Source organism: Melitaea cinxia, chromosome 9 (assembly GCF_905220565.1).
Source record: "Melitaea cinxia chromosome 9, ilMelCinx1.1, whole genome shotgun sequence".
NCBI classification, from domain to species: Eukaryota; Metazoa; Arthropoda; class Insecta; order Lepidoptera; family Nymphalidae; genus Melitaea; species Melitaea cinxia.
This window is the reverse complement of record NC_059402.1, coordinates 946,369-959,227: the sequence shown is the minus strand read 5'-3', so window position 1 is coordinate 959,227 and position 12,859 is coordinate 946,369. Positions and strand designations below refer to the sequence as shown.

Below are 12,859 nucleotides of genomic sequence, written 5' to 3'. Positions count from 1 at the left end.
ATTTTTTGCTTGTTTAATAAGCTGGAATTAAATTCTTTATTGCAATAAAAAAATATATATTTATATTTTGAACCATCTTTTTTTTATGAAACCTTTGTCTATTTTTGTATTTGCACTACAGTACGTAAATTTCTTAGAGCTTTCTAGGCTGAGGGGTAAACGCGAAGGCTTACTTTATTAATTTATATCGATCTTCTTTGTGTGAGCTGTATTTATGTAGAAAAATTGTGTACATAACTACATTATGTATAATGATATATTGAATAGTAAGAACGTTAATAGAAAATTCTGGTAAACTTAGAATGAAAATTATGGTATCTAATATTGTGACATGAGAAATATATATAATAGAAACACAAAAGAGTACAACTAACAAAAGGATAGGTAGCAAACAAAAAAAAAAGCAAAAAGAAAGAAAAGGCCAACTAGGTTTCTGCCTCAGCATTGTTTTTGACAGCAAGCATTAGTTGCCAAAACCGCCGTTTTTCTGGCAGAACCTATGCCAGTGACTAGAAGACGTTAACAGTAAGAATAATAACAATATAAAGATACAATAATAGCTTCCTTTATACAGAAAAGTAACAAGTCGTAACAGATACAAAACCTAACGTCGAAAATTATAAATAAAATCAATTAATTTCGGCGCGGAAAATATCATCACATAATTCTATTTATCTAACAGATTTGTTAGACTTTAAAAAACAGCCCAAAAGACATACAAAAACAACAATTTTCACGGTACTCCTAATCTCAAATAAAACATTGTCTTATATTTAAAATAAACTTCTAACATCACTTCCGAGTGTCACGTTGACACGGCGTGGCCTCGACTTTGACGCCGACGAGATAATTTCGTAACGCGCCAACTTCTTCTTTGCTTTGACCAACTCCGGTTTGTGTGTACTTTTGTTGGATTAATAATTGATTTTTAAAGATTATGATCAATTGACTTTTGATACTGATTCAGCCTGTTACTTCCCACTGCTGGGCATAGGCCTCTTTCCCATTTGGAAGATCATCAATCAATTGACTATTATCTGCTAAAATTAGGCTGTAGTAAATAGTTTCCCACTTAAATCATTAAAATAAATAAATACGCAATACACACACGGTCGTCTGTTCCTAAAGTAAGCAACTTAATGCTTGTGTTATATAGGTAACAAGAGGTGTCCCGAAGAAGCAATATGGGTCGCACTGTCAAAAAGTTATCAGATCTTAGGGAGAGCCAAATTTCTAAATCTACACATCCTAACTCTACAAGCCATTACCTCACAAACGACCAAACCTTATTGATAGTCAAAATGTGGCTTGGCCGTTTGCTACCATCACAAGGTCGTAAGGAGAAAAACTCATCTAACGCTCATCTTATCTGTTATACAATCAGTTCTTGTAGTAACGAAACTATATGTCAACAACGCATTTTGTCGTACTTCGGCCACACGATACGCAGAGGCGATGAAAATCTGGAGAGACTGATTGTGGTTAGGTTAGGTTAGGAGGGCAAGGAGGCTTTGTCCGGGCCCGCCGGGGCGAGGTGATGAATGCTAGCGCGACCCCATCTCGCCCCACCCAGGCGGACGACTGCTCACACGTGGTGGTTTTTTAGTCAGTAGGAGTCTGACATAACCCTCTGGCACCCCCGCGCCGGAGGGTATCCAAGAAGGATTTTCCCCACGTAAAAAAAAGGTTAGGAGGGCAAAAGATCGCGCGGTCTTTCACCAACGAGATGCAGACCAAGTCAAAAACTCATCTGCCACTAAGTTTTACACGGTCGTAAGAGACACTATGGACAGAGACCGGTGGAGGCAAATCATCCGCTCCAGATGCAACCCTGATGCTGACCACGATCCTCAGACATGAGGGACCGACAAGAGAGAGAGAGAGAGAGTAACGAAAAGACCGCTAGCTAGCAATTTCATTTTTACTTAAAATATCGATTTTTGACGAATTGAACTTCCTGTTGAATATCGAACATCTCTTTTATTTTTCAAGCCTCTTTTAATTGTTACGACAGATATGTAGATACAACGCGGGTATTTGACTTTTGAACGTTATCAACTTGGTTAAGGGAAATAACTTATATTACTGGGGTGATTCATTTTATTTTGCCTAATCTTTCATAATTGCCCAATTATAAATATTTTGAAGCGATGTAATCGTAACATAGATAATAGTTTGTTATCGTTAATTTCTTGATCATAAAAACCTTAAAAAATGTGCAAAGTGTATGGTTTTTTGTACTGTTGTTTACAGATTCTTAAACATTTTCATTTTAATTTCTTTTTTTTTAATCCGAACTTGAGTTACAAGGTGAATAATAATCATTAATCAATTATCAAGCTTATACTCATGAAGAAGGATTTTAAATTGAGTCAAGTGTTAAGATTTTGTTGTTTTTAAAGTGACAAATTCCTTTTTCATATTCAAGTGGTTATTTTGTTTTTAGTGTTCTTGTGGTTTTAAAATTATTTTGTGTTATACTATGCATGTCAATTGATTCTAAGCAAATTTATCCCGGTCGTTTTTTACTGTACATCTCTACAATCGTGAGTATCGTCACCTAACTCTATATGTAACTTATTACATCAGAATATCTTAGACAATAGTTTGTTTTCCAATTCAAATTATTGAAATTAAAATTTACTGCATTATTTATGATCTTGAAATCAAAACTGAGGTTATGTTAGTAAGTTGTTTAGATAAAGACGATCTGCAGTTGGTACGTTAATTCATTTTATAAACACTATAAAAAAAATGGCAATATACATTTATTATTCATTGGTCGTGAACTTGCGAACTCGTCTGCGAAGAAGCTTCGTTCGTCCGGCAATGTTGTCATCGCTTGATTCGAGCCACTCTCGCGTAAAATTGTGATTCTTGGAAAGCTGCATTCGACGCTGGCACGCGCTTTCGTGTGTTTATTGCCAAGATTTTCGTCGTTCTAAGTTCTAACGATAAGTAACGCGCGTCAGCGGGCCGCGACGCGCGTGCGCGGTGCGCGCGTGAATGAGGCGTACGCCCGCAGCGCCCGCGCCGCTCTCCACACTTCAGTGTCCGCTTGTGATTCGAGTCAGTCTGTCGTGTTTTGTGTTTAGTCACGTCAGTTTATCTCCGTTCCCGCTCGTCGCTGGCGGTCGTTCTGCTATCCACGTAAGATGCTCGCGTCCAGCGCAGTGAATACCGTTTGTGATAAAGTTTTTCAAAGTGTTTAAAGTGGATTCCGGACTCTACCAGGCCGTGGAGCACACGCAGCGGCTCGAGCGCTCCCAGGCCATGTATGTCATAAATTTAGGTGAGTCCGCAATCGCCGCAATCCTTATACATTCTACATTCTTCGGTCTTCGGCAACCTATTATTGGAACCAGACGAAACCGGTACTCGTTCGATTAGACGAGTGTGGCTCTAGTTACGGACAGATCGCGACTCGTTATCGCGTCTTAGATAGTTTTTTTTTCGCAAATCGTTATAGATCCGAAGTTCCGGGACGGCGACTTCGTATTCCGGTACTATCCCTAGGAATTGGCTCAGTGGCCCGGCTTCGATATAAACAACTCGTACATTTTAGTTTCAATTTGTGTCTTATTCATAACGCACTCGACCTGTCTATGTATGTTTTTATTACAGTTCACGTACAACGTGTGGGCGTGTGTTGGTGTGTTTGCGCTATCGGTGTTGCTATTTTTATCACGCGAATATGTGTTAGTTCACATCTATTCTTACAAAGAATTTGCGTATGTGTGCGTTTTCGTATCCGCGTTCGGTCTTATCATTTTCTTGACTCGATACCGCCGCGAATTACTTTGTCTGCTATCATGATTTACTTTTACAATTATACAAACATCGCTTCGTCTTCTCAGTTAATTGGTTGTTTATGTAAACATTCGCGACCCTCTTCGTTTTATCGGTCTTGTCAGTGTTAGCATCTGAAGTGTGCGCGGCTTTCTACCGGTGACACGGTTTCGTTGGCATTATTCTTGTGCGTCTTTCGAACGATTTTACAATGTATTAATTGATTAACATAAGTGAACCACAATCCAATAGCAACAACTTTACATTAGTATTTAATGTATATGTTATATAAGCTATAGTTTCGACAAATTTCGAAGCTATTGCAAGTTTAAATGTAGTTTAATTTCTAGTAATTGGGTTTCCAAAAGTTTCAAGGCTGATACACACATTCAACTGAACATATTTGTTTTTAATCAAAATTCGGAATAATCGCTAAAACTTAGTTAATGGTATTTGAATATACTATGTTGCAGTAGGTACATATATACCTATTATAATTACATGTGTGACGTGATTTTATATATGGAATTATAAACACATTGCTGATAACAGGATTTGTTACATGTTCGAGAAATGACTTCACGTCGGTGGTATTAAAGCCCTTCTTTTTTCATTTTTAAAACGATTCGTTTTGTTTACGAACCGTTCACTTTCAACGAATCGTTCTCGGAATATAGGAAACGGCCATAAAACATCGCCATTTGATGACATGCCCAGCATTAGGATGACATAGTTTTGAATAGATTACCTTAAGAATAACATTTTTAACCGACTTCTAAAAAAGGACGAGGTTCTCAATTCGATTGTATGGTAGATAGTATATATATTTTTATGTATGCTACATCCAAACGTTTCACACCTAGTCAAACCTCAGAACTTTTGACTGGGTGAACCGATTTCGATGTTTTTTTTTTAATCGAAAGGCGGTGCGTGCCGTTCATGTCATGTGTGTCTATTTAAATTGAATTGAGATATTACAAGTACTTTTCGAGTTATATCTATTAATGCGTATTTACTTGAATACTTTTTCGTCGACCGACGTTGTATTATACAGCATAACTTTTCACTGGGTATGCCAATTTTGAAAATTATTTTAATCGAAGGCTAATGCTTGTCTTGTGGTCCCATTTGAATTTGATCGAGATCTGACGACTACTTTTTGAGTAATCTTTGATAACGCGTATTAGCCAATTGATTTCTATTAGTTGTATTACTTGTTGATGTAATTGAAGTCGTTTTTTTTTTCGTTTGCGAGCAAACGCAATCATTATCTGTCTCATAGAATAGACTTTATTCAAACGATTATTTTAACAATGAATAGTACGTAGGTACATCGCCTTGAACTCTTAATGTGAATAATTACGTATAAAAATATATTTTCTTATCTTATATATTTTTATATATTTTAAAAGTGCAAATTACAACGCCCAGTTATATCATTTTTTGTGAATTTAAATAATTAATAATATTATTTCCTAGAAATAATATCGTCAGTTACTTGTTCTCTGAATTTGTATTTAAATGTTCAATATTTTAAATAATTAATTATATTTAATGAAGCCCCATCCTGTTATACTTCTTCAATCTTTCTGGTATTCCTTTTTTGTCAATTCGTAATTATTAAAAAAAACCTGATAAGTGGATATAATTAAGTCGTTTTTTTAAATGCAATTTAAAAGAATAACTTAAATTCAGATTATGACTAGACTCTATTAGTATTACACATTAAGATCGCATTTGTATTAAAAATTTAAAATGTCTAAAAGTTTTATTTTAATTCGCTGCAATTTTAAGTTTATGCTCGCTTCTTTAAATTATTTTATTTATTTACATATTTTTAAATAAGACCGAGCTATTATTACTTACTATGTCTGGATTTTTTCGTTTTTAAACCATTCTTATGTTGTTTATAGAACAAACAAACGCGATACTTGTTTTAAAGTTAGGATGAAAATAGTAAAAATAAGTGTTTGCTCGCAAATGAAAAAAAACCGACTTCAATTACATAGACAAGTAATACAATGTAAGTTAACAAAAAAAAAAAAAATAACAAACGCACTAGTCGTCACTACGATTTTCGAGGGCTTCCCTCGATTTCTCTAGGATTCCATCATCAAATCCTGGTTTCCTTATCATGGTTTTTTATTATTTTTTATTTTTATACAACTAGATCGACAAACAAGCGTACGGCTCACCTGATGGTAAGAGATTACGGTAGCTTATAGATGCCTGCAACACCAAAAGCATCGCAAACGCGTTGCCGACCCAATCCCCAATCCCCCCAGGAGCTCTGGTCACCTTACTCACCAACAGGAACACAATACTGCTTGAAAACAGTATTATTTAGCTTTGATCTTCTGTAAGGTCGAGGTACTACCCCAGGCGGGCTGCTCCATATTTTGAGCAGGAAATTCCTGCTGTGCCATCCCTCAGTTAAAAATGGTACCACCCCTGGGATATCTCCAACAAAAAAAGAATTATCAAAATTGATTCATAAAAAAACGAAGTTATCGCCGAAAATACATAATATAGATATTGTCGGTAAAAAGAGTAGTAATAATATTTAAATAATAAAATACATTGAATGTTTTATTACTTTCTTTTTGATTTTAAGATTCACTGAAAACGTAATATTTTAATTCATCAATAAAAACAAACTTTCGAACGCCAAAAAAAGCTCTGAAATCAGCTTAATCTCGGACAGCTGAACTACATACGGTAGTGGATACATAGATTACAGAGTAGATAACAGTTTAGGTACGTCATTTATATTTAAAAAAACATTATTTTATCGGAACAGCGCGTTATCTGCTGATACGTATATTATTATACATTTTTTCTACATATTTCAAATGTTTATACAATGTTATGTATTAGTATATAACTAGCGCTACGCTCGCGGCTTCGCTTACACTGTAAAATTTTTTTGTAAAATTATCATTTTTTTACTCAACATGAGATGGCTAAATTACTAATCAGTGTGTATGAATTCAAATTATAACACATTTTGAGTAATTTTCCAAGACATATGAGAAAATTTGCTAAGATGCGCTTTAATTTTACAATCTTAGAGTATAAATCTTACTTGTATTGTAATTTCACGGAACAGTTTATTAAATTTTAATAACAAACTTTGAACATTTACCAAAATTTTTAGTAATTTGAGATACTATATTTTTTTGTAAAATTACCAAATATTTTATAATTCGAATTACTGTGAAGTGTTTAGAAATTTACAAATTTTGTTATTATTTTTACAATTTGAACTGTAAAATTACACAATACATTGTAAAATTACTAAAAAATACTATTTGTCTGTTGCCATGTATAATTTTACTAAACAGGTTATCAATTTTCGATACCAAGCTCCTTAAATTTACTAACATTGTTTGTGTTTTGAATTACTAATTTTGTTGTAAATTTACAAAACAATATTGTAATTGAAACTACAATGGAATTATTGAAAATTCAAAAAATTTTTTTGGTATTTTTACTATTCTTATTGTAAAATTACACAATGTATTGTAAAATTACTAAAAAATACTATTTTTCTTTAGCCTTGTTTAATTTTACTAAACACGCTGTCGACTTTCGTTTCCAAGCTTCGTAAATTTACAAACATTGTGCGTATTTTAATTTAATCTGTGGTCTAGTAAGATTGTGAAACAATAGTTAAATTCGAATTCTAATGAATTCATTGGAAATTCAATAATCTTCTCATTAATTTTATTATTTTGACTGTAAAATTATACAGTGTTTTGTATAATTAACAGTATAATAGGGTAACTACTTTTTTAGATGAACCAAAATTGTTAGTATTTCGGTTTACCATAGTTTCTTGAAAGATTACAAAAAAAAAAAATGTTTATTTACATATTATTGAAATTATTAAAAATTTATCAATATTTTTATATCATATTTATATGTAAAATTTTGATTTGAAAATTATATATAGTAAAGTTATGATTAATAAAGCATTTTTAACTTCCCTCTAAAAAAATTAAAAAAATTTTTAAAAATCGGGAAGTTATTGGTTTTACCCCGTTTTTCGAAAGTCGAGTTTTCATCATATCTCGACGTTTAAAGGCCCTAGAAAGCTTCCCTGACTATTTTTACGAGGGTGTCTGTATCTCTGTGTGGATGTGTGTGTGTACGCATGTAAACCTCTTATAACTTTTGAACGGCTTGACCGATCGAAACGAGACTCGTGGCATTCGAAAGGGTTTCACTCAACTTAGACTTCCTGAAAATTTGAAGTGAATCGATTCGGTAGATTTTGAGAAATTTAAAAAAAAACCGCGAAAAAAATTTTTCGAAAATGATGTTTTTTTAGAATAACTTTTTGGCTATTGCACCGATCAATTCCATAACCTAATCAGCTCTTAAGCTCAAAAAACGACGTCGAATGCCGTTTTGCAAATCAAAATCGGTTCATTCGTTCGTGAGATATCGAAACCCAAAAAAATCGAAAAAATTAAAAAACAAGCGTTTCTTAGAATAACTTAGTGACTTTACGTCTAATCGATTTTGTTCTCATTGTAACATTTTTAGGCCTCAAAAAACTGCGTCGATTGCCGTCTTGAACATCGAAATCAAACCAGGCGTTTTGCAGTTATGGCATTTCAAAAATTCCAAAAAAAACGTTTTTTCAAGATAACTTTGAAATTTTGAGACTTATCGACTTTGTTTTCCTTACATCACTTTTAGTGCTCAAAAAACTGCGTCGATTGCCGTTGTACAAATCGAAATCGGTTGATTCGTTCGTGAGATATCGAAAACCAAAAAAATCGAAAAAATTCAAAAACAAGCGTTTTTTTAGGATAACATGGAGACTGTACGTCTCATCGGTTTCGCTCTCATTGTAACATTTTTACGCCTCAAAAAACTTCGTCGATTGCCGTCTTGAACGTCAAAATCGAACAACACGTTCCAAAGTTATGGCATTTCAAAAATTTCAAAAAAAAAGTTTTTCCAAGATGACTTTGAAATTTTGAGACTTATCGATTTTGTTCTCTTCACAACATTTTTAGTACTCGAGAAACTGCTTGGTTGGTGTAGTTACGAAACTGCGTAGTAAATTTACTAAACATTTTTATGATCAATTATTGAATAAAATTACAAAACTGTATAGTAAAATTACTAATCAAATTTTCTGTAACCGCTTGGTAAATCTCCAAAAATATTTTGCAATTTTATCAAACTCAATTCAAGTGAATTAAGTAGTATAGTTACAAAACAGCATAGTAAATTTACTAAGCATTTTCATGATACATTCTTGAGTAAAATTACAAAACTGTATGATAAAATTACTATTTAAATCTTCTGGAACTGCTTGGTAAATTTCCAAAAACATTTTGTAATTTTCTCAAATTGAGTTGAAGCATTCTGTTTAGTAAATTTACTAAATTGTTTTGCGTTAAAACTTCCCACACATTTTTAGTAAGTTTACCAAAGAAATTTTTAACAGTGTACATGAATCACACGATTCTGGGTGATTCGTTTTCTTCCGTTATAAGACAACGCAACATATCATTTTCTTGTTTAAATAATTATTTAATTTATTTGAGTTTATCCATTACGGATATGTAAAATATGATTCTTTTCTCTATATAATATTAGTCTGGATAGCTTATAATATGACTTTATAGAAATGTTACAATTTCCAATAAAATTTAGTGTTTGAACGTATTTTTTATAATTTAGTTGTACAGTATGCAATTAAAAAAACTACATACAATGTTTATATTATATATAGGTTCAGAAAAAAATAGGTCAAAATTTAATGGTAACTATAGCTGTGCCCCGCGACTTCGTCCGCGTGGAATTTAACAAAAGAGTTATAAAGTAAATAAATTTCTAAGATAAAAGAAGCCTAAGTTACTCCTTATTGTATCAGGTATCTGCCATTAAAACTCCCGTCAAAATCGGTCCAGCCGATTCAAAGATTAGCCGGAACAAACAGACAAACAGACAGTCAAAAATTGTAAAAAATTCTTTGACGGTTAGCAGGAAAGTGGACATAAGGTGCCAATCAAACCACTAATTGCAAATAAATGCATGAACTACTAATAATAACATAAAATACTTATAACAAATGGACACAACGATAAATAATTGTAAAAAATGTTATTTTGGTATATGTATCGTGTGTAGAGATGTATAGTAAAAAGTGGTTATTTTAATATTGCAAACAGACACTTCAATTTTATTTATCTGTATAGATTGGTCTGAAATATTTACTATATAATTCAATAATTACCTAATACACGTAATAAAATCGATACAAATAACTTTCGTCATTATTCTAAGAACAATTTTCTGCTAGAAACATTCAAATATCGTTATATAACGTTTGTTGTGGACTGTTACGTTCATAATAAGAGATAGGAATTCGGTATATATGATATATCTTTCGCAGCTGCTATGATAACAATTAATTATGTTAGGTAAACTGTGCGTGTGCTAAATGCGTGTGTATTTTCTAGAAATCAATAAAATGCGTCATTCATTTCCGTTCAATACACTGATATCGTGTTTGTTAAGCGACTTATAAACCTATACCTTCACCAGTTTCGTCTCGTGTTGGTTGTTTGAAAAAGATTAGATACACTATATTATGTAATTTGAATTCTTATCACACAAGATTTATCGAATAAATGAATCAAGAGCGAGAAGTAACGTGGGAGCAGATTCTAGATGTTTATCCAAGGATGACATTCCTGATCGGTGAGGTCTCGTCCGCGGAGCTGGCGGTCAGAACCAGTCCTGAGCGCGCGGAGACGAGCCGGCGCTGACCGCCGGGCCACTGACCCCTTGCCGGAACTCGCTGATGGATCGCTCTCGAGCGTAGCGCAACCACTCATTGGCACACTTCTCAAACAGGATTAATATTACATCAGACTTATCTACAGACATCGGCAGGAGACCAAACTCCACGAGTCCTAACGAAGAACACAAAGTCGAAAAATCGGCATTTTGAATATAAATTACTTTCAATGTAAGTATTATATTTAGGGATACACGGACGAAACAAGCGGTGACGTAATTATCGTAAAGTAAATTTTAGCGGGACTTTGTTGTTATCCATGTTTCTAAGAGACAATGCTTATGGAGATGATGTAATGTTCTTAAAAGGTTCGAATTGAAGAGAAATGTTCGTAGTTTCGTATCGAGCGTGGAATTGTAAAAGCTAGTATATATAATTTAATTGTGCTTTACGTTGCGGAATGTTTAGTTCTGATGAATATAGAGGTCTAGTGTTTGTTTATCGCCGTACATTTCCTATGTTATCATTGGCAATATTACACAATCGCGCCGACGGCCGTCGTCCGACGCATCTCCCTCGGATCTAAGACAAATGCTTGGGATGCATTCAACTCGCTGTGACAATTGTGGTGGTATTTTTCCGCGTTACGTCACTCGAGTGACGCACGCGCAGCCACCGAAATAAATACAGAAGTTTGTCTAGACGGCGACCCATCTCCGAATAATGTATCGGATAATGAAGGAGGCGTTAATTTTCTAAAAATTATTCTCGACGATTTTCAATGTTCTAACATGCAATATTTCACAGTCATCGTTATTATATATTCACATTTCGATGACCTTATTTTTGTCGGTTTGTTTTTCACGTCGGTAAATGTAAAAATACATATTGCGCTCTTTAATGTTTACTATTTCTAATCGAACGTTATAATTTTAAAGCCAGCGATATTGGTGTTTGCGCGTCGCGTCGGTAAGTGTGTTGTGTTTGAATAGTTGCATGTGTCACATTAGTCATATATTTTATTTAATACTAGATGTGTCTCCCGGGTTTACCCTCGTTAATCTGAGGAAAATAATACCGGCAATTTTTTTTCAATTCGAACGAGTATTTCTTGAGATTGGCGCGTTAAAAAAAACAAACGTTAAACCTTTATTATATTAGTCTAGGCGTATAATTTGCTCTCAAAAAATGTCGTATTTAATAGAACCTGGATTCTAGTCGATAGGCCCGGCGTGGTAAACACGGTTTTCGAACGAAATCGTGACTTATGCGTGAATTCTGGGATAAAAAATAGCCTATATGTTGCTCTACAACCTCCTCTATCTTCTAGTGAAAGTCACATAAAAATCGGTTCAGCCGTTCCGAAGGGACATACAGAAAGACAGATAGGTAAAAAATTTAAAATCGTTTGTTGGGTCTTAGTATCGTGTAAATAACTAAATGCATTTGAAAAACGCAGTAATTTTGATATCACAGACAGACACTTCAATTTAATTTATACACTAGCTGAGCCTACGACTTCGTCCGCGTGGAATAGTGACTTTGGACCGTATTTTTTGGATATATCTTTTGGTTTATTTTGTATTATAAACATCGTCGTTTGACTATTTACGTGTTCAGTGTGATTATTTAAATTTGCGTAACTTTATTATTTATGTAACGATCGACATGAAACAAACACTAATTGTTAAGTGAAGCTTACCACAATATATTAGTGAAAACCACATCAAAATAGGATAAGCCGTTTCTGAGATTAACGTGCACAAATATATTACATTTACATTTCTATTATATGTATAGAATGGACGTGTATTGATTCATTCATAACAAAAACGCCTCGTAATGGTCGCCCGACTATTCCGCGTGTATCATTAACCGCATTGGCGTCATTTGCCGGTAAATGTTACAAAACTGTTATTATTCATTTCGATTTATTCCGTAGAAATGTACTTACCAGAACTTTGTATTTTTTTTTTCGAATTTATTTGTCCTGCGTTGTGTATATTATATACTAGCTGTGCCCGCGGCTTCGCCCGCGTAGAAATCAGTGTGTCACAAAGTTTTCCCGGCAAACTTCCAGTGAAACTATTATCAAAATCGGCTTAGCCGTTCCGTAAACCTTTCTCTCGAAGCCCTCTCTCCATTGGTGAAATCGCATGAAACTCCGTTCAGTAGATTTTGAAGGAATCTATCACATATACTTTTGGGGACTTTGTTTTATAATACACTAACTGTCGCCCGCGACTACGTCCGCGTGGTTATGAAGATATGCATTACTATTAAGATGTTTAACGCAAATTATTT

General features: G+C 33.9%; 1 protein-coding gene across 1 annotated transcript in view; it reads left to right on the top strand.

Moving 5' to 3' along the window:
* The first annotated feature begins 2,944 nt into the window (after positions 1 to 2,944).
* Positions 2,945 to 12,859, top strand: part of LOC123656383 (histone deacetylase 7) — a 67,076-nt gene continuing 57,161 nt past the window's right edge. The window contains exon 1 of the mRNA XM_045592072.1: positions 2,945 to 3,292. Within this exon, the coding sequence (XP_045448028.1) occupies positions 3,274 to 3,292 (19 nt within the window). The 5' untranslated portion in view covers positions 2,945 to 3,273. The remainder of the gene's footprint in view (positions 3,293 to 12,859) is intronic.